Source organism: Biomphalaria glabrata, chromosome 8 (assembly GCF_947242115.1).
Source record: "Biomphalaria glabrata chromosome 8, xgBioGlab47.1, whole genome shotgun sequence".
Classification (NCBI taxonomy): domain Eukaryota; kingdom Metazoa; phylum Mollusca; class Gastropoda; family Planorbidae; genus Biomphalaria; species Biomphalaria glabrata.
The window spans coordinates 11,168,263-11,195,952 of record NC_074718.1 but is presented as its reverse complement, the minus strand read 5'-3'; the positions used below and the strand labels follow the sequence as shown (position 1 = coordinate 11,195,952).

At 36.9% G+C, this 27,690-nt stretch overlaps 2 protein-coding genes across 5 annotated transcripts in view; one reads left to right on the top strand and one right to left on the bottom strand.

Annotated features, from left to right (window-relative positions):
* The window catches only part of LOC106078545 (uncharacterized), a 171,731-nt gene that overhangs the window by 116,786 nt on the left and 27,255 nt on the right, over positions 1-27,690 (bottom strand). The gene's annotated exons all lie outside the window — the stretch shown is intronic.
* On the top strand, positions 778-26,769 carry LOC106077550 (perivitellin-2 67 kDa subunit-like). Its single transcript, XM_056037948.1, has 3 exons — positions 778-901; positions 15,164-15,402; positions 25,194-26,769. Exons 1-3 carry the CDS (start codon positions 859-861, stop codon positions 26,667-26,669), a joined length of 1,758 nt encoding a protein of 585 aa, XP_055893923.1. The 5' UTR covers positions 778-858; the 3' UTR covers positions 26,670-26,769.

The following is a 27,690-nucleotide window of genomic DNA, read 5'->3' as shown; positions in this document are numbered from 1 at the left end:
AAACTAAACAAGTATAAGTACTGGTCGATTTTGACTGACTGTAATTTGACAGCAGTCATAGGGGTAACAACTAGTAAGCTAGTTCCACAGTTCCGGAACATTATGCACGAGTGTAAAAAGTAAAATACTGCACATTAAGTACAACTGTATATTAGTGGGGTTATTGTAATATAAAAAAACAACAACAGTAATTTAAAAAAAATATTAATTTGATTTCAAAAATTGCTAACTCCTCTAGTAATTTCTTAACGTGGAGTGTGGAAAAAAAGAAACGTGAATATAATACAGTGTAACTATGAATTAAAAGTTAGCTAGAGTATCTTTCTAAGTTGTATATACATATGCGGCCCGCCATTCCAAAATTTTAAGAAATGCGGCCCTCGATCCAAAAATGTTGCCCACCCCTGGGTTAGGGTGTTAGATGGGGTAGGGTTTAGAAAAAACAATTGCCTTCCCCCCGCCCCTTTAAAAGTTCTGGATTCGCTACTGTAGTTACCTCTCCCTCCTCCCTTTTATGTTTAAGGTGCCCTGTGAAGCCCGAGTCCTTTAAGGGTAATGGTTTTAGGTTTCAAACTTTCATTGCGACATGACACTCCAGCTGTGCTCTGCTTTGTAGGAAATTTTGCATTATACGTACACGGGTGTCACTATTAATTATTTTGTGAAGGGATTTACTGTGATCGAAAAAAATTACTGACACGTCAAGTAAATAGTTTCTAGATCTAGTGGAAAGATAATGTAGCGTTATTTCATAATTAACTTTATATTTCCTTTTCACACACGTACACAACCGGACTACGTTTGTCCCAGCTCTGTCTAGTTACAACTATAAAAATCCTGATCATTTTTCACCGGTTCATGTCAGAGTTCTACAGTCTTCTCCAATCAGCAGTAATGTCACGTGAGTATTATCTTATAAATTTATGTCTATTAGCGGCCCCCGTAAGGGGAAAAAGCCGCTATTAGGTTTGTGCAAAATGTCCGTCTGTCCGTCTGTCTGTCTGTCCGTCTGTCACACTCAGATCTCGAAAACTAAAAGAGATATGAAAAATATTATTTCATTAAATGCGGCTTAAAAAGTTTAGGTGCAAAGGCTACTTTTGGTTTTCTAAAAGCAAACCGTTTAATTTATACAATTAATTATGAAAGTGATTTTTTTTATAAAAATACACCAATTCTAAAACAATTACGTAAATGTAAGGGAGGCAATGTTACAATATGCTAACAAAGATTACCAATTTTTGTGTATTTTCAGTATCACTAAGTCAAATATATTTATAAAATGTACAGGAAATGTTTACAACAAATATAAATAATACTTTAAGATGTTTTTTCTGGTCAACAAGCTGCTAAAATTAAAAGAAAACATTGCTGTTTGTTTATAAATGCTAATAATGCGTTTTGTATGTAAATATCAAGCACATTTTTTAAAATGGACTTTTTATGCATCGACTTTCGTGCAGTAGCGTAACGTCGCAACATGATCGGGTGCTAAACCAATTCCTTAAACTTTTTTTAAAAATCAGATTTTATTTATTTTTTGTTTAGTGCCCCCATCCAAATAAAAGAAGCTTATTTTTGTGCGTTTTGTCTGTTGGTCGGTCCGTCTGTCACGATTAGATTAACAAATAACACTAGAGGCTATTGTAAATCTGATTTAACCTTTAATTTTTCATTCAGAAATATTACAATAGTTTTAAGTATCTATAATAGATTGTTCCGGATGTTTTGTAAAAAATAAATCAATGCCAATGAATATTTGTTTGCTCTTCTAACTTATATTAGATTTATTTCCATACTTAAACGTTGCAAGAAACACATGATCTTTAATATATTGTTCCGGTTTTTTAAATGTAAATAGCATATAAATGCTAAATAAAAATATTTATACTGATTTATATTTCATTAACTATAAAGTTGTTCCGGATATTGTTTTATAAAAAAATAAATTATGTCAAATGATTGTTTGAAATCGCATAATTGACTAATATTACACTTATATTCTTTGACACTACGTCACTATAGTTTATTTATCAATATAAATTGTTCCGAATAATTAATTTTAAACAAATTTATGTCAAATAATTTTTTTTTTTTTCAAAAATATTGACAATAGTTTATTCAGGATTTTAAAATAAGAAAGTAATTTACTAGAAACGATTATTGAAAATCACTTTTTAGACTTTTTTTACAGTTAATTTTCTTGCCGAAACATAATAAAAGTTGTTTAATCTGTTAAAGAATGTTCCGGATTTTGTTTCGAAAAAGAAATCGACCTACATTACCTTAATTTTCTTACAAATCGTCGCCAAAAATGATCCGAATTTTATATGAAAAATCTAATAACGCTAATAAATGTTTCAAATCCCTCTTCTAATAAATAAAACAAATAATTTTCTCATTTACTAAAATTGGTTGTTCCGGATTTTTCATGAAAAATAGTTTAACTCTATTTATGTAAAATCGCACTTATCTCTTACACTACATTTAACTTTCTATCTAAAACGTTAGATAATCTAATTATCGTTAATATTCTGTTCTGATTTTTAAGGAAAACAACTTCCTAACACCAAAGTATGGTTTGAAAAAATCTCCATAAGGCTATGGTACATCTAATTTTCATAACAGACCATCCCACAAATTTAATTAACGGCAATTGATTAATCTGGAATTCTTATTTTCTCTCACTATAAATATATAAACATCCGGAACAATCTATAATAGAAACTTAAAACTAATGCGATGTTTCGGAAGGGAAATTAAATTTTAATCAGATTTTCAATAGCTTTTAGTCTTTTTTTTTTCTCGCTATTAACATAACGGACAGACAAACTGACAGACAAAACAAAAAAAAAGCGTCTTTAATCCTTTTATATATATACATATATTAAGTCTAACTAGCCCATCAAATGAAATGCTAAAAGAACAAACTCGGTGCACCAATGTCTATGATCCCTCGAGAAGCTTCTCGTATAGATGACATTTTTTAGTCTTAGGACGTGTGACGTAATGGATTTTTTTTCCTTTGACGTCATATGGAGTTAATTCTTTAAATGAAATGCTAAAAGATCTCACTCGGTGCACCAATGTCTATGAACCCTAAACAAGCTGCTCGTATAGATGATATTTTTTAGTCTAACTAGACCGTGCGACGTAGTAGATTTTTTTCCTTTGACGTCATATGGAATAAATTCTTTAAATGCTAAAACAACTCGGTATAGTAATGTTTATTAAACCTCGTAATGTGACTCGCATTTTAAAAAGACGTAATAGCTAGATTTAGATCTATCTAGATTTTTTACACTAGATCTAGATTTTTTTTTACACTAGAGCTAGATTTTTTACACTAGATCTAGATTTTTTTTCTTACACGAGCTAGATTTTTAAAACTGGATTTAGATTTAAGTTCTAATTAAAATCATTATAGAATCTAGATCTAGAATTTCTTAGTCTAGTTTAGAATGTTTGTTGTTTTACATGTTTCTGATGTTCCTTCAGAGTTGTAGTCCAAACCTTCCGTAGGACGACGGGGGATGGGAACGGGCAGGGTTTGAACATGGGACCATCGATGAATCCAAACGACAGTCCAGCGCGCAAACCGCACTACCAGACAGCCATGATTTAGACTAGATCAAGATCTATAATTTTAATTTCTAGGCTTAGAGTGTAGATTTTTATATCTAAAGTCTAGATTGTCAATATGTCAATATAGCAATGTTATAAAATACTAAAACTTATCTACTATTTTAATATTTCATATTGCAATTAGTCTATTAATTGATTATCTAGTGTTTTTTATATATAAATCTTATCTAAATTACATCTACATTATCCCAAATACATATTTTAGATCTAGATCTAGTAGATATAGATATTGAGAGTGCTAAATTAGTAGTTTAATTTAGGTAGATCCACATGCTCATTCTAGTTTCCTTTAAATGAAAATGCTCAATACCAAAAGATTATCTAAAATCGCTCTTCTGACATATTGTACATATCCGGTAGTTGTCATTCCGTAATGTAATGGTATATTATCAATAGTAGGCTATTAATTGGTAACCAGTTTGTCGTTAGATTAAGAGCAATGCCTGGTCGTGCTGTTAGCGCGCAGGACTGATTATCTCTACGGTCTCGGTTTCATACCCTGCTCGATGCCATCCTCCGTCGACCAGCGAATATGCGGATCCGACAGGGATCCGTCTCCCACGGGGGCCGCCTCTGAGTTTGTGTGGCAACACAAACTTTCTTTGTAATCTTGTTTTATATAATAGATCGCAGCCATTTCTGTATCATGACATCTGAGCTATTGAGGAACGAGTTCGCATTGAATTTCGTATACACTGGTTCTTTTCACGTCTTCAGTGCTTGCTAAGAAACGGATTAGACAGATTCGAACAGGTTAAGAACGTGTGTCTTCTCAGACATGTCATAAGTAAATAAGCCAGTATGGCGAATTCAAAAAGAATATGAGGTCCAGTTATTCTCTTCGCCCAGCAGCGAGGGCACTGTGAGTTGAAGTATGAGCCACGAGAAATCGGAATCATCCGGACAGTTGTCCATCCTGCACTGTTCAATAACTACTTGTTCAGGCCTCGGTAGCCTTCACCTCGGCGGTCAAGGTAAATTTACAGGGAACGCATTGAAAGTCTTAAGGGATATGTGTGCAGATTGATAGATGGGTGCATCAGCTAAGTGGCATTAGGGTCCACTAGTTTCAAGCGAATGTCTGGAGCCGTGGGGTGGCACCAAGGGAGAAGGCTGTGGAAGTATTGAATATTTTGCCTATTAGTTAGGAGGCCAACTTTATCAGCTTATTTAGTGGCATAATGCATGAAAGACTGCATCTGGATACGTGATACATATTCGGCATCTCCATCCGTCTACTAGTTCTACAGTAAATAGCAGATTTTATTTTCTACCACTTGTCTACTTGTTACAAGAATAGCAGGATATTGCGGTTTAGACATATCAGAAATGCATTTTTTTTTTGCACTGGAGCTCCGCTCTAGACCAGGCTAAAGCAGCTAACATGATTCCAAGAAGCCTAGCTCCGGGGTCGGCAACCTTCGACTCGCGAGCCACATGCGGCTCTTTTGATGTGAGGCTGCGGCTCTTTAGTTCCATACGCAAATATTATTTATTTTATCGAAACATTTTTTAAAAAATGGTTCTGAATCGTTTAACGAAGATTAGACACCGATTCTATCTCTCAGCCACTTGTATTCGCTTTTCACTAGACCCCTCTCCCGTTACACGCGTCGTCACTGTTGTCAGTCCGTCGGAAGCTCTCGGCCGTCGTTGAATGCTCTATATCGGTTTTAATTCGCTTTTGAAGCAAGACGAATTGACATCATCACCACTCGCTTTGAAAATGTTTTACATGTTCGGATGTTCCTTCAGAGTTGAAGATAGTTTACTTCCTAGTCCAAACCTCCCGCAGGACAACGGGGGATGGGAGCGGGCAGGGTTTGAACCCTCGACCGTCGATAAATCCGAACGACAGTCCAGCGTGCAAACCGCACGACCAGGCAGCTTTGGTTGTGAGGTATAGTATGTTGTTTGAAGTAAATGAGTTCGAAGCGATTATCTTCTCAAAGTTAGAAGCAATCTACAAGTAATGCTAAGATGGCAAGCTTTGCAGTACCACTAGAAATTGCACAAAGGTCAAACCATTTACAGATGGTGAGCATGCCAAAGACTGCTTCCTACGTGCATCTGAAGAACTGTTTTGTGATTTCAAAAACAAACCAGAAATCTTGAAAAAAAAAAAGATTTGCCATTATCCGCTTAAACAGTACAAGATAGATTAGCTAAAATGACTTCAAATTTTACATATTTGCAGGTGGAAGATATTCAACTTTCTTCTGTATTATCACTTGCTATAGATGAGCCTTGCGAGATAAATAACACGGCACAATTAGCCCTTATTGTCAGGTATATGTCTTCCCAAGGTCCCAAAGAAGAACTTCTAGGATTGCGACCGCTCTCAGGACAAACTAGAGGGGAAGATACAGCGAATGCCATGCAAAAATACCCTGAAAATAATAAAATAGATTTAAATAAAATCGTTTAAATAGCAACTGATGGAGCCAGAAGTGTAGCAGGGGGAAAAAAGGGCAACAACGATACTTCGAAGCAAAATAAACCACGAAATCTTTCACTGAATAATGCACCAAGAAGCGCTTTGTGCCAAAAACAAATTCGGCTGAAATAGTTGAGGTCATGAATTTGGTATTCAAGACCAAAAGCACTCTACCATCGTCATTTTAAATCTTAAACGAAATGGAGACTCAGTATTCCGAGCTCCTTCTGTCCTATAAAGTGCGATGCCTTTCCGAAGGTTGAAACGTTTAGCTTTGTGCTTGAATGAAATACATTCATTCCTAAATGAAATGGGCATTAATCACTCTGAATTAGAGAACGACAAATAGTTGCACAAATTTTACTTTATGGTGGATATAACAGTGAAATTAAATGATCTGAAACCTAAAACTGCAAGGAAAAGGAAAACCCATCCTATGTTTTGGTAGAAACATTGGTTTGTTTTAAAGAAAAATTAATTCTTTTTCCAGAAGATATTCAGAGCGGTCAATTACTTCATTTTCAATGTCTAAAGCAGTATCGTGATAAAATCGGTGCAACTTTTGACACGAATTACTTCAGCACAGTTATACAAAAAAATCAAAGATGAATTATCTGACAGATTAGAGCAATTCAAAACCTACAAAACCATTCTAGCATTCCTAGTAAATCCACTCAACACAAATAGTAATGAAATCCACATTGGAATTGATACTGGATCTCTAGACATGCAATTGATCCATTTAAAAAGTAAAGCTTTGTGGGGTGGAACATTTACAGAGTTGAAAAGCAATTTGGAGGACTTTGAGCTCCATAAATGTATGTACGTAACGCAACAAAAATGGAAGAAGAAGATTACGTCCTACGCGTCATGCATTCTGCCAAGTCACTGGTTTTCCTGGCTAGCTCAGGCAACCCATTCCATGCTCTAATAGCACTAGGGAAGAAGGAGCATTTGTACAAATTTGTCCTAGCATATGGGATGAGGAATGTGCCTGTATCTTTGTGTCTTTCTGAGTATTTTATTAAATTATGTTTTTGTATTTGAAGATTATGGTTCAGTGTTATATGTATTATTGCTAATTTACTTTTAAGTCTTCTATCCTGAAGGCTTTCTAAATTTAGTGATTTAACTAAAGGTGTTACTCTAGTCAAATGTGAATATTCGTTTGTTATGAATCTCACTGCTCTATTTTGTGTCTGTTCCAGTTTCTTTATGTTTTCTTGAGTTTAGGGGTCCTAACCAAGGTTAAATAACATTTTAGTTTATGTTCTTATTTGATTTATAGAAATTTCTTTTAATAAACCTTAATGCTTTGTTTGATTTTTTTTTATAGTTTCATCAATATGTGGATTCCATGACAGTTTTTCATTTATTATAACACCTAGGTATTTTGCGTTTTTAGTTTGTGTTACTGGTTAGGGTTAGGAATGAATAAGATAAGTGGAATTAATTTGTTTCAGCTTTTTTGTTACTCTTAACAACTGACATTTTTCTGGGTGGAAAGACTTGCTCCAATTCTGTATCTTGTGTTGTTTTTATTATTCTATATATTATGCAATCGTCTGCGAATAATCTGACTTTTGTTCTTGAACTAATGCAATTTGGTAAATCGTTTATGTAAATTAAAAATAGTAGTAGACCTAAGACTGTTCCTTGAGGTACGCCTGAGGTTACTGTTATTGGTGTTGATTTAGAGCCATTTATTATTTCAGTTTGTTTTCTCAAATGTACCACAACTTTCTAAACCATGCAAAGCCATCGCTCCCATTGAATTTGTTTGCTCAATTGTTTGTTATTGAAGTACAAGTTGGTGTTGTAAGTAAATGTTTAATTGCTTTAGTTGTTTTCGAAAAAAAAAATTATCTAATAATGCCATATTATCAGGGGCGGACTGGGTATCAAAATCGGCCCGGGCATTACCATATAAACCAGCCCACAAATGGCATGTCATATATTTTCTGGGGGGAGGGGGATTTTTACCCCACTCCGAAATTTTTATATATATATATATATATATATATATATATATATATATATATATATATATATATATATATATATATATTTGTGTATGTGTATATGTAATTAATCTTCATTACATTCTGATCTTTCATTCTTTCAAACATTTTTTTCTACCCTCGAATACTCTCTTCCTATCATCAGTGGAATGACAGTACACACCGCCAAAGGGCAGCTAGGGAGTCCGGGGGAGCGCTGAGAGCTCTCCCCTGTGGGATCCGGGGCGAAGCCCCGGAACCAAGCATTATTTCCGTTATTTTAAGCTTTAAAAATGCATATTCTGAGGTATCTACTGTGCAATTAGCCTGCTACTCTTCCGCTTAAAAAATTCAAAAACCAAATCTGCTATTCACTGGAGCCCAGCGACTGGTAGAAAATGGTAAAATTCTTTAGTTTTTGTATTGGAGGGGGAAGGGAAACCACAAAACCCCTTTTGGCTACGCTCATGAAGTTTGCAAACTATAGTTTTCTGCACTGGGCAGTAAGTAAAGTTTCCCTTTCAATGAGGTCTGAGGCAAGTGATGGTTTGAGGACCCTCCCATCCCGGCTACGCCAATGTGTTACATTTTAGGTGTATACCTAATTCTCTACAAAATATATAAAGTTTGATAACGCATCAAAACATGGATGTATGCATTCGTAGGATTACATAATGTATTCTATTTATACATGTATGTAGTCTGAAAACTATAAACAATACTATAGCAGCCTAATGAGTTTGAAGCTTTTTGGTATTATAGATTACAGACGTTTCTTTCAAAAATAAGATTGTTACGTCTTACGCATTTCATGTGTCAATCTAGTCATGCATGTTGATCTGTGACTTCAAATATGCTAAATCCTGGCTGACTCAGGCAACCCATTCCATTAAAAGATAAGAGAAAGCAGAACGGTTAGAGAGGCACTTACTTAATTTGAAAAGCTCTTGCTTCCTCCTAGTACATTCTCAAAAACGCGATTTGTACATGAATATACCATGACCCATTATTTAAAATATAAATCTTTTTTCACTAAATATCGGATGTGACAGCGCTATATAAATTATTGTAATAATTTTCATCATTAATGACTTCATACTAAGCATAAGTTTGCCATTTATTATAATTGTATAAAAATTGATTTAGATCTATTTTTTAATTAAATAATATTTTTTTAAGCCTTAAGTGTAGTATTTTTAGATCTATGTTATTAAAAATAAACAAAAAGAAACTTACGTTTTCTTTTCAAATCGCAGAAAGTAGAGCTTTATACCCATATTGAGCTGTAAATAAGTTGGGTGGTTTGCAATTTCGTGTGTATGTGTTAAAGTTAATTTCTATGAAGTATTGTTAAAGAGCTAATTGTCGCGCCTTATATCAATGTTTTCTAACTTAACCTCTCTCGTCCCTCTTTTTTGGTTAAATTTCATTGGAACCATTAAAAGACGGGGGAGGAAAGGAGCAAAAAACAAAATGGGAGTGCCATCAAAGGCCCATGCCGACCAGCAAAATGATTAGGCCAAACACAACCTCGAAGACATCAAAGCAGTCCATGCCGCTCGTGCATAGCAGAAAGTACGGTCTAACGTTTTGCAAATGATAATACGTACAGCGTAAAGTGTATTTCTTTGTTATATTATTGTTGAATTTCAAACAAAATTAATTGTAATAAGAATAAACGTGTTCGGGCCTTTGTGTCTTGCTGCTGTGACTTTTTATTGCATTGATTTTTTTTTTCTTAGGTCGCGACCAGACCGGCCCATTTGGTACCGGCCCACCGGGCATTTGCCCGTTTGCCCATATAGCCAGTCCGCCCCTGCATATTATATATATATATATAATTTGTAATGAAAAACACTACCTATATACTATTAAATAGATTCGTTTTCTTTTCTATAGCAAAAATAGTTGTGTGAGTACCATGGGCGTAGCCAGGATTTTTTTTTTGGGGGGGGGGTATATTTCTCTTCCACCCCCCCCCCCCCCAGCGAAAAAAATATTTATATGTATTTATGTGTGTGTGTGTACATAAACTTTATTACATTTTGACCCTTCATTCTTTCGGAAGACTTTTATTGTGCCCTAGAATAGGTTCTTCCATGAGTTAGTGGAAAAATTATAGCATTTCTAGCAAGGGGTCTGGGGGAGCGCTAGGAGCTCCCCCATCGCGGGGCGAAGCCCCGCCGCCAAGCAATTATTTCTGGTATTGAAAGCCAACAAAATGCATATTCTGAGGTATCTACACTGCATTTTCCTGCTATTAAAAAGTTTTATTTCAAAAACCTAGTGTGCTATCCTTACTGACTTAGACCCTCCCGCGCCGTTCGGCGCATTTCCCGTCAAGCTGTTTCCATAAAATTGTAGATTCCCCGCCATTAGTAGCAAAAGGGTCTAGGGGAGCGCTAGGAGCTATTTCTGATATTGGCTGATATCGCCATTCGGAGCACTGACGTCAAGCTGTTTCCATAAAAATCTGTCACTGGTAATGTCTGAAGCCTCTTCCCACCTGCCATGAGGACCTCCATGAATGAGTGGCGTTGTCAAGTTGTACTAGGATATCATTACAACTCTTCTTATGCGTAATTCATTTTGTCGGAGAACATGTCCCTCAAACCTCATGCGTCGCTCTCTCACAATCGTACTAAGAGGTCGACTCCCAGTTCGGCATTGGATTTCCTTGATTTAGACCCGATCTCTATAACGGACTCCTAAAATCTGTCTTAGCCGTCTTTGTTGAGCCACATTTAGTGTTTTTCAATTTCAACAGATGACTATTCACTGCACTTTTTTTTTTATGGAGCTCTGCCACTGGTAAAAATGTGTAACCTCTCTTGAATACGCGCTTGGAATTAAGTGACTGTAGTTTGCTTTAGATTTTATATCGAAAAGAGAAGTTTTATCGTCAAAATCATCTGTTGGGGGTTTTCAACCTCAAAATGCTCTGTCGGGGGATCTTAAACTCAAAACAATTTGGAGGGGTTTTAAACTTTAAAAAAAAGCCATCTGTAGAAGATGGGTTTAAACTCAAAACCCCCGATGGGATTGGCTACGGTCAAATAATTTCAGTGTGTAATTTGCTTTTTTTTTTTTAATTGAAGAGGTATTTTTAGCATCAATCCCCTCTGAATGGCGGTTTAAACTTAAAACCCCTTTGGCTACGCTCATAGATTTTAGAGTGAGTAATTTGCTACGCTCAAATAATTTCAGTGTGTAATTTGCTTTTTTTTTTAAATTAAAGAGGTATTTTTAGCATCAAACCCCTCTGAATGGCGGTTTAAACTTAAAACCCCTTTGGCTACGCTCATAGATTTTAGAGTGAGTAATTTGCTACGCTCAAATAATTTCAGTGTGTAATTTGCTTTTTTTTTAAATTAAAGAGGTATTTTTAGCATCAAACCCCTCTGAATGGCGGTTTAAACTTAAAACCCCTTTGGCTACGCTCATAGATTTTAGAGTGAGTAATTTGCTACGCTCAAATAATTACAGTGTGTAATTTGCTTTTTTTTTAAAGAGGTATTTTTAGCATCAAACTCCTCTGAATGGCGGTTTAAACTTAAAACCCCTTTGCTACGCTCATAGATTTTAGAGTGAGTAATTTGCTTTTATTTATATTAAAGAGGTACTTTTTAGCTTCAAACTCCAATGGAGGGGAGTTTAAACTCAAAACCCCTTTGACTACATTCATAACATTTTGAGTGTATAATTTGCTTTGTTTTTATTATTGAAGAGGTATTTTTTTACCTTCTGTGACAGGTGGGGAAATGTGACGTGTGTTTGGCGCGTTTAATGTCTAGGGGATGATTAATTTTAAAGCTATCACACCCCCACTTATCAGCATATGAATCGGGAGCAGACACGCAACGAGACAAAGCAATGAAAGATAGATACAAAAGTTAAAAATGAAGAATATTTATTTACATAAATATACATATAAGAATAAAAAGAGGGAGGGTTTGCATCTATCTCTAATTAGTAAGGTATTTTGATCATCACTCTTGCACCTATTAAGAGAGTATGTCACTTTGTCCTCTGACTTAGCTGGTATTCCTGTTGATGTCGCAGCTGGCTGTGTCCTGGCTTGAGGTTCTGCAGCTGGAGGTGGCGCTCTAGCGGATAGAGGGACGCCGGTGATATAGTTCTTGTGGAGTCTCAATCCCCAAAATTTAATATCTGTAGTGGGCACAGTAGGGCGGGTGGCCGGCTACCGTGGGCACAAGGTTACTGCGGGCAGAGCTGATCTGCCGTGGGCAGCGTAGTTGACAGGATAAGTCCAGTGAGTTGCAGAGGGTTGGCGTAGCTATGACGTCTCACACAGATCTGAATCCCTAGGGACGTCGCACCTAATAGCTTGACAGGTGGGCTGTCGAATAGGTGGGCAATGCCGATAGCGCCAAGTGGTAGAGTTGAGTAGATCTCAGTAGGCAAGTGCAGTGCTGAATAGCACTAAGCACACAAATAGGAGGTGATTCTCGATAGCAAATAAATTGGCAGGTAACTCTTGATAGCAAATACAGTGCTGAATAGCACTTAGCATCTAAATAGGCAATAGACACCTGAGGGAGGCTGCGGATAAATAAAGACAAGTTAGGACATGTCTCTCATACATTTTATCGATGCCCTCGACTGAGGTGCATTCGTCAGATTGGTAAAATTGCTTTAGAGCACAAGGGGGAGGTAATGACAAATGGGATTTGGAAAATAGATGGATGATAGTAGCAATATCTAGTAGCAATATCAAAATGTACATAAAAGGGGAAATAATAACATAAAATGTACATAGAAGGGGAAATAATAATCTCAAATGAACAACACAGGTGGATAGAGAAAGAAGAGGGGGGGGGGGGTTGAATTGGGCGGTGGTCAGCGACCCAGATGATTGTTTACATATGACCGTGGGTCGAGAACAATGGAGCGCGCTTGAATGGTGTGTCCGTTCAAGCGGCGCAACTCTCATTAGAGTAAAATGAGTAAAGGGGAGATAATTCAATACAGGGGAGATAACTCATATCTCCTTTCTAAGCGCAGTATTAGTGCGCTAGTAAAATTATCACGGTTGTCAGCCGAGATAAAGAAAATAAAATAAGATGTACAAGTATATACATGGTTGCATCAACGATCAATTGAGCAACGTAGCATTAATAGATTAATGCAATACATAAATAAATACATAGGACATGTTTATGTTTTCTACTTACGCCAGTGAGAAATACACAATGCACTAATTAAATATAAATGAACTAAGCAAAATACACATGATAAAATCCAATGGAAATATACACAGAGTAATTAAGATGGAACTTGTGATTAAGTTCGGCTTACCACCAGGTATTCCTCTAGGAGAAAGAATAAGTGATATAGTCCAGACTCGATAGCTCAGCTCGAATGAGAAAGAGGGGGTCTGACTTTATTTAATTTACCTTATATACAAAGGCCTGGAAAATGTGAGCGGACACAGGAAACGTCCTAGGCTAAGAATTAGCTTACACGTGGGTGAAGTCCGACAAGCGTCACACCTTGGAGTACCACGCGGTGTATTGACCCGTGTAATCTCTTAGATCAAAGAGAGACGTGGGGGGAAGAGTGACCTACATTCCACCCAAGGGGGGGGGGGGGTCAATCGCGGCGGACATCCGCGGATAAGACTAAAGAGAACGTGTCTATCTTTGCCCCGGTCAAGGGCAGATAAATGAAAGGACGCGCCTTAGCTATCTCCAAGGTGGTCAACTAAGTCTAGCCTGGAGCGGAAAAGGTGGCGCGGGTGAAGAAATCAGGGGTAGGATGGGGAAATAATTAAAATAAAATAAATAAATAATGAAAAATAATAATTAATGCTGTGATAATTTAGAGTGACTCTGACAGCGAGTTTTTGACTTGTCACACCTTCATACCCCGCTGAAGTGGGGTTTAAACTCAAAACTGAGTCAAAACCCATTTAGCTACGCTCATAACATTTTGAGTGCGTAATTAGCTTTTTTTTATATTGAAGAGGGGGTTTATCGTAAATTTTAGTGGCGGTTTTAAAATCAAAATCTTTCTTAACTGTGCTCTTGGAATAAGGGGATTTTCGTTTGCATTTTTTTTTTGTTTTATAGAAGAGGGGGAGTTAACTGCAAAACCCCCAGGTAGGGGGTTTAAAACTCAAAACCCCAGGTAGGGGGGTTTAAACTCAAAACCCCTGGTAGGGGTTTTTAAACTCGAACCCCTCTGGTAGGGGTTTTTAAACTCGAACGCCCCTGGTAGGGGGTTTTAAACTCAAAACCCCTTTGGTTGTGCTGGGGTAAGTGATGGTTTAGTATTAAAAATAAAAAAAAATAAAAAAATAAAATAAACAAAATCAAACCAAAAAATCAGTCACTAAATTCCGATCCCCCCCCCCCTGAAGGGTGGGATTTCATTTGGGGGGGGGGGAGTTTGAACCCCAACCCCCCCCCCCGGCTACGCCCATTGTGAGTACTATTTTATTGGAAAGAAAAAACTTTGTGGCTCTTTAGAAACTTTGAAATTTTGTAAATTGTAATTTTTGGCTCTTCCGACTCAAAAGGTTGCCGACCCCTGGCCTAGCTGGCAAGTCAAGGAAATCTTCTATCATTCCACTAATTCAAGAAAGAACCTATTCTAGAGTATAAAAGTCTTCCAAAGAAAAATATGATAAACGAGTTAGCTATAATGAACATTCATACGTAAATGTATGTATGTGTGTGTGTTTTTTTTTATGTGTGTGTGTTTATTTGTTGGTGTTTTTTTTATTTCTTTGTTGGTTGTAGGTGTGAAAAAGAAAAACATGGCGTCTTTACCAACCTCCTTTTAACCCCATACCCCCTACGCCCTACGCCCATGAAAGTAACCATAGGGAGACATTAAAGTTGTGAAACCAAAATGGTTTGCTATTTTAATAAAAGAGTGATTAAAAAACGAGCCAAGCAGAAATAATGCAGGTATCTACAACTCCCAGTCAGTATACGGGAGAGAATGTCTCCGAAGTTGAACTCCATAGCTGCAAGTAGAGATGCTTTACAAGATAAGTATCCAAGTGGGACAACTAGTGGGTGAAATAATAAAGATATCATATGTCCTGTTTCAGGATTGGTGTTTCTAGTGTTGGTCCAAGTATTCTGGGCACCAACTGCTGTGGGAACGCCATGTTCTAACCCGCCACCTGGGATAGAGAAGATGTTCAGAGGCGTAGACATCACCAAGTTGGATCTGGTGCCGCTGAATATAGGAAGCAATGGATTTAAAGGACCTGTCCTAAACTTTACATGCGACGAACAAAAAACATGGACGGCCTCTGGAGACGTGAAGTACCAATTACCTGATCAGGTAAATCTAGTTCTAGTAATATTTATAGTATTATTGTTAGCATGCCAATGTAAATCAATAAACCTTTTATAATTTAGTTAAAATAGCGTTATTTTACTTTTACTAATGTTCTCCCAAACATTCACTTGGTTTGAAAAGGGAACTTCTATTAAAAAAAAAACACAAATGCGCCAAACGTTTTACAAAACTTATATCAATTCACTGTGTTAGTCTATCTGTCTGTCTGTCTATCTGTCTGTCTATCTGTCTGGTAAAACGTTTGTACACGTTATTTCTCCCACACCCAATCTCGGATTAAGCTGAAAATTTGCACAATTATTTCTTTTACCTGATAACCAAAGAATCAATTTTGTAAAAAATTAACAAAGAAGTTAAATAACTATTGTTAGTTAATTATTTTGTAAGGGAAAGAAATATTACTTGACTGAACATTGTGGTTTAAGTTGAATTATAGGTCGCCGCTTTAAAGTTACTTTGGAACATACTCCTCTGTATTCATAAGCTCTTCACTAGCAGGGTGGTTAGAATGTCGACTTAAGTAGTCTTGAGAAATGAAATCAAGTCGTCCCCCCCCCCTTTTTTTTTAAATAATCCATTTTTAGAAGCGAGAATACGATTATGCTAAAGTTAAACCAGATAATAGCATATTGAGAAAGCTAAAAGCACGAAATAGCGCTAAACAAAAACAATTGGTAAAAATATTTCTAATCACACACATTTTTTGTTGTTGATCTTAATCTATTGAAAATTTAATTACATGACTAATCAAAACTAATTCATACAATTACACTTCATATAAGATTTTTTCTAAAGTATTTTTTATGTTTTTTTTGTCTATAGAGCGCTGTAATAATCCAAAAGCGGGCGCCAGCCCCTACACATTTTTGTTTTTGAACTGCATAAATTTATTCTGCAGGCATGCATTTATACTATAGCACACGCCTCGTCATAATAATTACTTATCAGGACAAATCAAGGGAACTGGACGAATTGGATTAAAGAAGTAGTACTTTACCAACCACATAAATCATTGATATTGTTGCAATATCGTTCATACTTTTTATGTTTGTGGAATGTCGAGAGAATGGATTCACAGCATTGATGTAGTGTTTTGTTTGTGGAATGTCGAGAGAATGAATTCACAGCATTGATGTAGTGTTTTGTTTGTGGAATGTCGAGAAAATGAATTCACAGCATTGATGTAGTGTTTTGTTTGTGGAATGTCGAGAGAATGAATTCACAGCATTGATGTAGTGTTTTGTTTGTGGAATGTCGAGAGAATGAATTCACAGCATTGATGTAGTGTTTTGTTTGTGGAATGTCGAGAAAATGAATTCACAGCATTGATGTAGTGTTTTGTTTGTGGAATGTCGAGAGAATGAATTCACAGCATTGATGTAGTGTTTTGTTTCTGGAATGTCGAGAGAATGAATTCACAGCATTGATGTAGTGTTATGTTTGTGGAATGTCGAGAGAATGGATTCACAGCATTGATGTAGTGTTTTGTTTGTGGAATGTCGAGAGAATGAATTCACAGCATTGATGTAGTGTTTTGTTTGTGGAATGTCGAGAGAATGAATTCACAACATTGATGTAGTGTTTTGTTTGTGGAATGTCGAGAGAATGAATTCACAGCATTGATGTAGTGTTTTGTTTGTGGAATGTCGAGAGAATGAATTCACAGCATTGATGTAGTGTTTTGTTTGTGGAATGTCGAGAGAATGAATTCACAGCATTGATGTAGTGTTTTGTTTGTGGAATGTCGAGAAAATGGATTCACAGCATTGATGTAGTGTTTTGTTTGTGGAATGTCGAGAGAATGAATTCACAGCATTGATGTAGTGTTTTGTTTGTGGAATGTCGAGAGAATGAATTCACAGCATTGATGTAGTGTTTTGTTTGTGGAATGTCGAGAGAATGAATTCACAGCAATGATGTAGTGTTTTGTTTGTGGAATGTCGAGAAAATGAATTCACAACATTGATGTAGTGTTTTGTTTGTGGAATAACGAGAAAATGAATTCACAGCATTGATGTAGTGTTTTGTTTGTGGAATGTCGAGAAAATGAATTCACAACATTGATGTAGTGTTTTGTTTGTGGAATGTCGAGAAAATGAATTCACAACATTGATATAGTGTTTTGTTTGTGGAATGTCGAGAAAATGAATTCACAGCATTGATGTAGTGTTTTGTTTGTGGAATGTCGAGAGAATGAATTCACAGCATTGATGTAGTGTTTTGTTTTCTGGAATGTCGAGAAAATGAATTCACAGCATTGATGTAGTGTTTTGTTTGTGGAATGTCGAGAGAATGAATTCACAGCATTGATGTAGTGTTTTGTTTGTGGAATGTCGAGAAAATGAATTCACAGCATTGATGTAGTGTTATGTTTGTGGAATGTCGAGAGAATGGATTCACAGCATTGATGTAGTGTTTTGTTTGTGGAATGTCGAGAGAATGAATTCACAGCATTGATGTAGTGTTTTGTTTGTGGAATGTCGAGAAAATGAATTCACAGCATTGATGTAGTGTTATGTTTGTGGAATGTCGAGAGAATGGATTCACAGCATTGATGTAGTGTTTTGTTTGTGGAATGTCGAGAGAATGAATTCACAGCATTGATGTAGTGTTTTGTTTGTGGAATGTCGAGAGAATGAATTCACAACATTGATGTAGTGTTTTGTTTGTGGAATGTCGAGAGAATGAATTCACAGCATTGATGTAGTGTTTTGTTTGTGGAATGTCGAGAGAATGTATTCACAGCATTGATGTAGTGTTTTGTTTGTGGAATGTCGAGAGAATGAATTCACAGCATTGATGTAGTGTTTTGTTTGTGGAATGTCGAGAAAATGGATTCACAGCATTGATGTAGTGTTTTGTTTGTGGAATGTCGAGAGAATGAATTCACAGCATTGATGTAGTGTTTTGTTTGTGGAATGTCGAGAGAATGAATTCACAGCATTGATGTAGTGTTTTGTTTGTGGAATGTCGAGAGAATGGATTCACAGCATTGATGTAGTGTTTTGTTTGTGGAATGTCGAGAGAATGAATTCACAGCATTGATGTAGTGTTTTGTTTGTGGAATGTCGAGAGAATGAATTCACAGCATTGATGTAGTGTTATGTTTGTGGAATGTCGAGAGAATGGATTCACAACATTGATGTAGTGTTTTGTTTGTGGAATGTCGAGAGAATGGATTCACAGCATTGATGTAGTGTTATGTTTGTGGAATGTCGAGAAAATGAATTCACAGCATTGATGTAGTGTTTTGTTTCTGGAATGTCGAGAGAATGGATTCACAGCATTGATGTAGTGTTTTGTTTGTGGAATGTCGAGAGAATGAATTCACAACATTGATGTAGTGTTTTGTTTGTGGAATGTCGAGAGAATGAATTCACAACATTGATGTAGTGTTTTGTTTGTGGAATGTCGAGAAAATGAATTCACAACATTGATGTAGTGTTATGTTTGTGGAATGTCGAGAGAATGGATTCACAGCATTGCTGTAGTATTTTGTTTGTGGAATGTCGAGAAAATGAATTCACAGCATTGATGTAGTGTTTTGTTTGTGGAATGTCGAGAAAATGAATTCACAACATTGATGTTGTGTTTTGTTTGTGGAATGTCGAGAGAATGAATTCACAACATTGATGTAGTATTTTGTTTTCTGGAATGTCGAGAGAATGAATTCACAGCATTGATGTAGTGTTTTGTTTGTGGAATGTCGAGAAAATGAATTCACAACATTGATGTAGTATTTTGTTTGTGGAATGTCGAGAGAATGAATTCACAGCATTGATGTAGTGTTATGTTTGTGGAATGTCGAGAGAATGGATTCACAGCATTGATGTAGTGTTTTGTTTGTGGAATGTCGAGAGAATGGATTCACAACATTGATGTAGTGTTATGTTTGTGGAATGCCGAGAGAATGGATTCACAGCATTGATGTAGTGTTTTGTTTGTGGAATGTCGAGAGAATGAATTCACAGCATTGATGTAGTGTTTTGTTTGTGGAATGTCGAGAGAATGAATTCACAACATTGATGTAGTGTTTTGTTTGTGGAATGTCGAGAAAATGAATTCACAGCATTGATGTAGTGTTTTGTTTGTGGAATGTCGAGAAAATGAATTCACAACATTGATGTAGTGTTTTGTTTGTGGAATGTCGAGAAAATGAATTCATAACATTGATGTAGTGTTTTGTTTGTGGAATGTCGAGAAAATGAATTCACAGCATTGATGTAGTGTTTTGTTTGTGGAATGTCGAGAGAATGAATTCACAGCATTGATGTAGTGTTTTGTTTTCTGGAATGTCGAGAAAATGAATTCACAGCATTGATGTAGTGTTTTGTTTGTGGAATGTCGAGAGAATGAATTCACAGCATTGATGTAGTATTTTGTTTGTGGAATGTCGAGAAAATGAATTCACAGCATTGATGTAGTGTTTTGTTTGTGGAATGTCGAGAGAATGAATTCACAGCATTGATGTAGTGTTTTGTTTGTGGAATGTCGAGAAAATGAATTCACAGCATTGATGTAGTGTTATGTTTGTGGAATGTCGAGAGAATGGATTCACAGCATTGATGTAGTGTTTTGTTTGTGGAATGTCGAGAGAATGAATTCACAGCATTGATGTAGTGTTTTATTTGTGGAATGTCGAGAGAATGAATTCACAACATTGATGTAGTGTTTTGTTTGTGGAATGTCGAGAGAATGAATTCACAACATTGATGTAGTGTTTTGTTTGTGGAATGTCGAGAGAATGAATTCACAGCATTGATGTAGTGTTTTGTTTGTGGAATGTCGAGAGAATGAATTCACAGCATTGATGTAGTGTTTTGTTTGTGGAATGTCGAGAAAATGGATTCACAGCATTGATGTAGTGTTTTGTTTGTGGAATGTCGAGAGAATGAATTCACAGCATTGATGTAGTGTTTTGTTTGTGGAATGTCGAGAGAATGAATTCACAGCATTGATGTAGTGTTTTTTTTTTGTGGAATGTCGAGAGAATGAATTCACAGCATTGATGTAGTGTTTTGTTTGTGGAATGTCGAGAAAATGAATTCACAACATTGATGTAGTGTTTTGTTTGTGGAATGTCGAGAAAATGAATTCACAGCATTGATGTAGTGTTTTGTTTGTGGAATGTCGAGAGAATGAATTCACAGCATTGATGTAGTGTTTTTTTTTTGTGGAATGTCGAGAGAATGAATTCACAGCATTTATGTAGTGTTTTGTTTGTGGAATGTCGAGAAAATGAATTCACAACATTGATGTAGTGTTTTGTTTGTGGAATGTCGAGAAAATGAATTCACAGCATTGATGTAGTGTTTTGTTTGTGGAATGTCGAGAGAATGAATTCACAGCATTGATGTAGTGTTTTGTTTGTGGAATGTCGAGAGAATGAATTCACAGCATTGATGTAGTGTTATGTTTGTGGAATGTCGAGAGAATGGATTCACAACATTGATGTAGTGTTTTGTTTGTGGAATGTCGAGAGAATGGATTCACAGCATTGATGTAGTGTTATGTTTGTGGAATGTCGAGAAAATGAATTCACAGCATTGATGTAGTGTTTTGTTTCTGGAATGTCGAGAGAATGGATTCACAGCATTGATGTAGTGTTTTGTTTGTGGAATGTCGAGAGAATGAATTCACAACATTGATGTAGTGTTTTGTTTGTGGAATGTCGAGAGAATGAATTCACAACATTGATGTAGTGTTTTGTTTGTGGAATGTCGAGAAAATGAATTCACAACATTGATGTAGTGTTATGTTTGTGGAATGTCGAGAGAATGGATTCACAGCATTGCTGTAGTATTTTGTTTGTGGAATGTCGAGAAAATGAATTCACAGCATTGATGTAGGGTTTTGTTTGTGGAATGTCGAGAAAATGAATTCACAACATCGATGTTGTGTTTTGTCTGTGGAATGTCGAGAGAATGAATTCACAACATTGATGTAGTATTTTGTTTTCTGGAATGTCGAGAGAATGAATTCACAGCATTGATGTAGTGTTTTGTTTGTGGAATGTCGAGAAAATGAATTCACAGCATTGATGTAGGGTTTTGTTTGTGGAATGTCGAGAAAATGAATTCACAACATTGATGTTGTGTTTTGTTTGTGGAATGTCGAGAGAATGAATTCACAACATTGATGTAGTATTTTGTTTTCTGGAATGTCGAGAGAATGAATTCACAGCATTGATGTAGTGTTTTGTTTGTGGAATGTCGAGAAAATGAATTCACAACATTGATGTAGTATTTTGTTTGTGGAATGTCGAGAGAATGAATTCACAGCATTGATGTAGTGTTATGTTTGTGGAATGTCGAGAGAATGGATTCACAGCATTGATGTAGTGTTTTGTTTGTGGAATGTCGAGAGAATGGATTCACAACATTGATGTAGTGTTATGTTTGTGGAATGCCGAGAGAATGGATTCACAGCATTGATGTAGTGTTTTGTTTGTGGAATGTCGAGAGAATGAATTCACAGCATTGATGTAGTGTTTTGTTTGTGGAATGTCGAGAGAATGGATTCACAGCATTGATGTAGTGTTTTGTTTGTGGAATGTCGAGAGAATGGATTCACAGCATTGATGTAGTGTTATGTTTGTGGAATGTCGAGAGAATGGATTCACAGCATTGATGTAGTGTTTTGTTTGTGGAATGTCGAGAGAATGAATTCACAGCATTGATGTAGTGTTTTGTTTGTGGAATGTCGAGAGAATGGATTCACAGCATTGATGTAGTATTTTGTTTGTGGAATGTCGAGAGAATGGATTCACAGCATTGATGTAGTATTTTGTTTGTGGAATGTCGAGAGAATGGATTCACAGCATTGATGTAGTGTTTTGTTTGTGGAATGTCGAGAGAATGGATTCACAGCATTGCTGTAGTATTTTGTTTGTGGAATGTCGAGAGAATGGATTCACAGCATTGCTGTAGTATTTTGTTTGTGGAATGTCGAGAGAATGGATTCACAGCATTGATGTAGTATTTTGTTTGTGGAATGTCGAGAGAATGGATTCACAGCATTGATGTAGTGTTATGTTTGTGGAATGTCGAGAGAATGAATTCACAGCATTGATGTAGTGTTTTGTTTGTGGAATGTCGAGAGAATGGATTCACAACATTGATGTAGTGTTATGTTTGTGGAATGCCGAGAGAATGGATTCACAGCATTGATGTAGTGTTTTGTTTGTGGAATGTCGAGAGAATGAATTCACAGCATTGATGTAGTGTTTTGTTTGTGGAATGTCGAGAGAATGGATTCACAGCATTGATGTAGTGTTTTGTTTGTGGAATGTCGAGAGAATGGATTCACAGCATTGATGTAGTGTTATGTTTGTGGAATGTCGAGAGAATGGATTCACAGCATTGATGTAGTGTTTTGTTTGTGGAATGTCGAGAGAATGAATTCACAGCATTGATGTAGTGTTTTGTTTTCTGGAATGTCGAGAGAATGGATTCACAGCATTGATGTAGTATTTTGTTTGTGGAATGTCGAGAGAATGGATTCACAGCATTGATGTAGTATTTTGTTTGTGGAATGTCGAGAGAATGGATTCACAGCATTGATGTAGTGTTTTGTTTGTGGAATGTCGAGAGAATGGATTCACAGCATTGATGTAGTATTTTGTTTGTGGAATGTCGAGAGAATGAATTCACAGCATTGATGTAGTGTTTTGTTTGTGGAATGTCGAGAAAATGAATTCACAGCATTGATGTAGTGTTTTGTTTGTGGAATGTCGAGAGAATGAATTCACAGCATTGATGTAGTGTTTTGTTTGTGGAATGTCGAGAGAATGGATTTACAGCATTGATGTAGTATTTTGTTTGTGGAATGTCGAGAGAATGAATTCACAGCATTGATGTAGTATTTTGTTTGTGGAATGTCGAGAGAATGAATTCACAGCATTGATGTAGTGTTTTGTTTTCTGGAATGTCGAGAGAATGGATTCACAGCATTGATGTAGTGTTATGTTTGTGGAATGTCGAGAGAATGGATTCACAACATTGATGTAGTGTTATGTTTGTGGAATGTCGAGAGAATGGATTCACAGCATTGATGTAGTGTTTTGTTTGTGGAATGTCGAGAAAATGAATTCACAGCATTGATGTAGTGTTTTGTTTGTGGAATGTCGAGAGAATGGATTCACAGCATTGATGTAGTGTTTTGTGTCCTGAAATATCTCTTCCAGCCGTTGTGCTGTTTCTAACTGAATAAAGCCTAGCATTCTGTTTCCATGACTTGTTAGCGTAATTCTTATTACCACCATAGAAGAAGGAACTTTTATCTTATGAAAAGATGTTAAATATACAAATGCTTGACACGAAAAGTAGGAAGTTTAAAATTATAGCACAAAAAAAGTCAATAAATTCTAGATCATTGTTGACTCCGTCAAACTGTTTGGTATCAAAGCCACAGGGCCGCTATCGTATTTCATTTTTACATTTCACTCTTTCTGCTGTCTGGTAAAAAGTGTGTACATGTTATTTCTCCTACACCCATTCTCGGATCAAGCAGTCCTGACACAGTGGTAACCGTATTGACTTGAGGAGGCTGAGGAGGTCTTAGCTCTCGAGTTCACATTCAAGTTGCTCACTTTTTTTTTATAAAGACATTTAAAAAGCGATCACCCAGATCATTCTCTCTCACCCATCCCTTTCCAACTAGTCCAGATAGGATCAAAGCGTATTAAGAAAGCTAATAAAACATGAACATGTGCTAAACAAAAAGTATTGGTAAAAATATTATTAATCGCACATATTTATTATTGTTGGTTTAGATCTATTACAAAATTAATTACATGACTGATCCAAACTAGTGCTATTAGAGTATGGAATGGGTTGCCTGAGCCAGCCAGGACAACCAATGACTTGGCAGTATTTATCTCATTTGTTAACCTGCATGACTAGATGCATGACGCGTAGGACGTATTCATCTTCTTTTTTGAAGTAAAGTATGTATTTTATAAGATAAGTTAATTGATACAACCACACTAAATATATGATTTGTGTTTTTTTTTAAAGTATTTTTTAAATTTTGCTTTTTAGTATTTTTATTCCCTGGTTAGAGATGTTTAGCCAGGCTCCAGCAGGTCATAGACCTTTGGTTAGACAAAGAATGCCCAGGCAAGTGCCTTGATTAAATAATACGAACTGACTACACCTTCTTCTGGCAAGGCAAAGCTAAAAGTGAAGTAAGGGAACATGGCGTTGGTTTCGCAGTTAAGAAGACACTGCTGAACACAGTAGAGCTAAAGTGCAACGGTTCAGAAAGACTCATTCACCTGTTTACTGTAGTCTAATTTGTCGAATAAAGCCATGTTATTGGTATTCTAGTCGTTATCATTTCATTACAACCTCCATGTCTCACGTGCATACGTTGCAGTTAAGATGACGATTGAGTTAAGTAGGTGTGTGATGCTGCCTAGGTATGTTAACTTAACCAACACTTCAAGCCCTAACTCGTCAAGTCTGACAGGTGCAACCTTTACCTTAAATCCACTCACACATTATTGGTTTATGTAATTATCGACTTTTGGCGCCTCTCGATGTAGGCTCTCGGTGATTTCTTGTATGCATTTCTAGACTAGAAAGGGTTCAAATCACCATGCACAAAAAAATAATAGTCGTTTTCTTACTTTTCTCATTTCGTCGGGAAAAATTTCTCTCGTAATTCCCTAATGAGTCATTTAACAAAGCGAGAATCGGTCATCTGGTACTAAACCTAATGCACTATGTACATTGAACTAATTCATATCCTCTTTTTAAAATGATTTTTAGGTCTGGCATTTGACGTCCCTTCCAGGAGGTTGGTTGTCTGCTGATACAAATCTCTACAAGTCCTATGAGGAAGTACGCAAGTCGATGACGACAGAGGTCGGTGGTGAAGGCGCCATCTGGAAATTCGCCTTCTCTGCAAGTTCATCTTTCAAGGAGATGCAGAATACCATCACCAACATGTCTAAGTATATCTCTGACGTGGGAGCTTTCGAGTCTGCCACCAGAGCTGATTTAGTTCCAAAGTGGGTCTTAGGTTTTGACACATACGTTCAGATTTTTATCGATGAGCAGCTTAACGGAACATTTGACAGCAACCCAAGTGCTTATAACGAATTTATTGAAACATTCGGAACTCATTACTTCAATACAGCAAACTTCGGCGGCTACATTCGGGTTGTCATGGAGACGAAAACAGATTATTTTTACTCCAGGTCTGATGAAGAGGTTAAAGCCAATGCCAAAGCGTCTTTCTTAAACGTCATATCCGCTAATGGAGGTTACTTGAAGGAAAATGTCAATGCCGATGAGAGATTTACAAATTCAACCACACAGACAGTCAGATACTATGGTGGTAATACAAACCTCTTGACCGAAAATGGGATTTCTGAATGGCAGCCTACTGTGAGCAAAGACCCCTGGCTCTTTTCTGGAGAGCTGAAGCCTTTAAGTGGTTTGATCTCAGACAGCAACAAGAGAAGCTCCATGGAGAAAGCTATGGAGAACTACGTCCTGAGGTACTATCTGGATGAGTTGGAAAGGTTAATGGCTTCTGCAAGAAAGATCTCCAGCGATACCATTCTGAACAGCCTTCAAACCAGACTTACAGCATTGAAGGCCTTGCCTGTTCTCGTGATGGGAGATGTTGAGTCGCTTGGTAGCGAAATCGAGAGTCACATTGAAATCCCGTCCTGGTTTAGGACTGCAACGAATCTTTGCTATAATTGGTGGGCAGATGGAGATGAAGAGCAATGTGGAGACGGAGCTCAAAACCGACTCTGTGCCACACCCAACAGTATGACTCCAGTTTACAGGGACGACACCGATAGCGGAGCTGGGGGTTGTAGAATGCAGTGGGGCATATTCTCTACTGGATACCCTTCCTGGTTTAACGATGTCCAAGTCTGTTATCGTTGGTACGCCGACGACGACGCTGGACAGTGCGGAGATGGGGCAGCACCATTGCTCTGCGCCGGCATTAACCAATTCTCACCAGTATACCGCGACGATACAGATCGCCGACCGGGAGGCTGCAGGATGTCCTGGATGATTGAAGTACCGTCGACGGCGCCACTCTGGATGAGGACAACCAAGATGTGCTTCTCCTGGTATCCAGACGGTGACGCAGGCCAGTGCGGGCAAGTATCTTCCAGAGATCTCTGCGCTACAGCCAATGAGTGGACTGATTATTACCGTGACGACACAGACGAACGCGGAGGAGGCTGCAAAATGAGCTGGGGTTTGAAAACCATATTTTAATTTCAGTACTTAGGAATACTTTTAATGGCATAGCAAACAATTTCATTTTTAAATGTACAAAAACTTAGTAGTGAGTATAAACTTGGCTTTTTTTCTTGTTCTTTTTTTTTTTTGTTGAGTCATTTGTTTGTACGCTGATTGTTTATGGCGATCTGTATCGTTACGATAATCGTTAAATACAACCAATAGCCATAATAAACTCCCGATTGACCCGCAATGGGCATGTTAATGTGTTAGTAAGGTTATAGATTTGGATTAAGATAAATTTTTTAGCTAATAAAAAAGAAGAAAAATTGCTTTTGTTTTCAACTGTGTAGATCTTGAATACTTGGAATATTCAAGCCATGTTCTTGTTTTTATTAGTAAAAGTTATATCGCCATCAAATGATTCTGGTTCTGCATGATTCGCTATTAGGGGAAATTGCCGAATTCACATAGAGGTCTACTATTATAAACCAATAGCACTAATAAAAGGCGAATTGGTATTCTAGATCCCAATTCTTGACCAATATATTGAAGTAAAATCTATGGTCTTGCTTTCATTGAAAAGGAGATGTGTGGCTGAGACACATTGACTATTTTGCCAACTGTCAAGGGGACTCGAGCAGAGTTGTGTTAGCTGATCGTCATAAGGCCAAATTAGATTGGCACAATGAGATTGCTATAAACATAAAAGATGCACTATAATTTGAACAAGGTTACAAAGACAGTTTGTGTGGAAACACAAACTCAAAATCGGCCCCCGAAGTGGTTCACCCAGGCAGGAAAAAAGACAGTTTTCAATATTTTTCAGAAGAATGTCGGTATTAAATTCTATCAGAAGTGGTCCACCCAGGCAAATAGGCAGGTTTCAATATTTTCAGAAAGAATATCATAATGAAATTCTATCAAAAGCAAATGACAGAGAAGAATGGTGAAAGAAGGTTGACAGATCCTGTGCAGTGCCCCAGCGGTCCAGCAGACCAAGGGATAAGTGAAGGTATAGTTAGATTTGAACCTGGCCTAACAGATGTCTTATAAT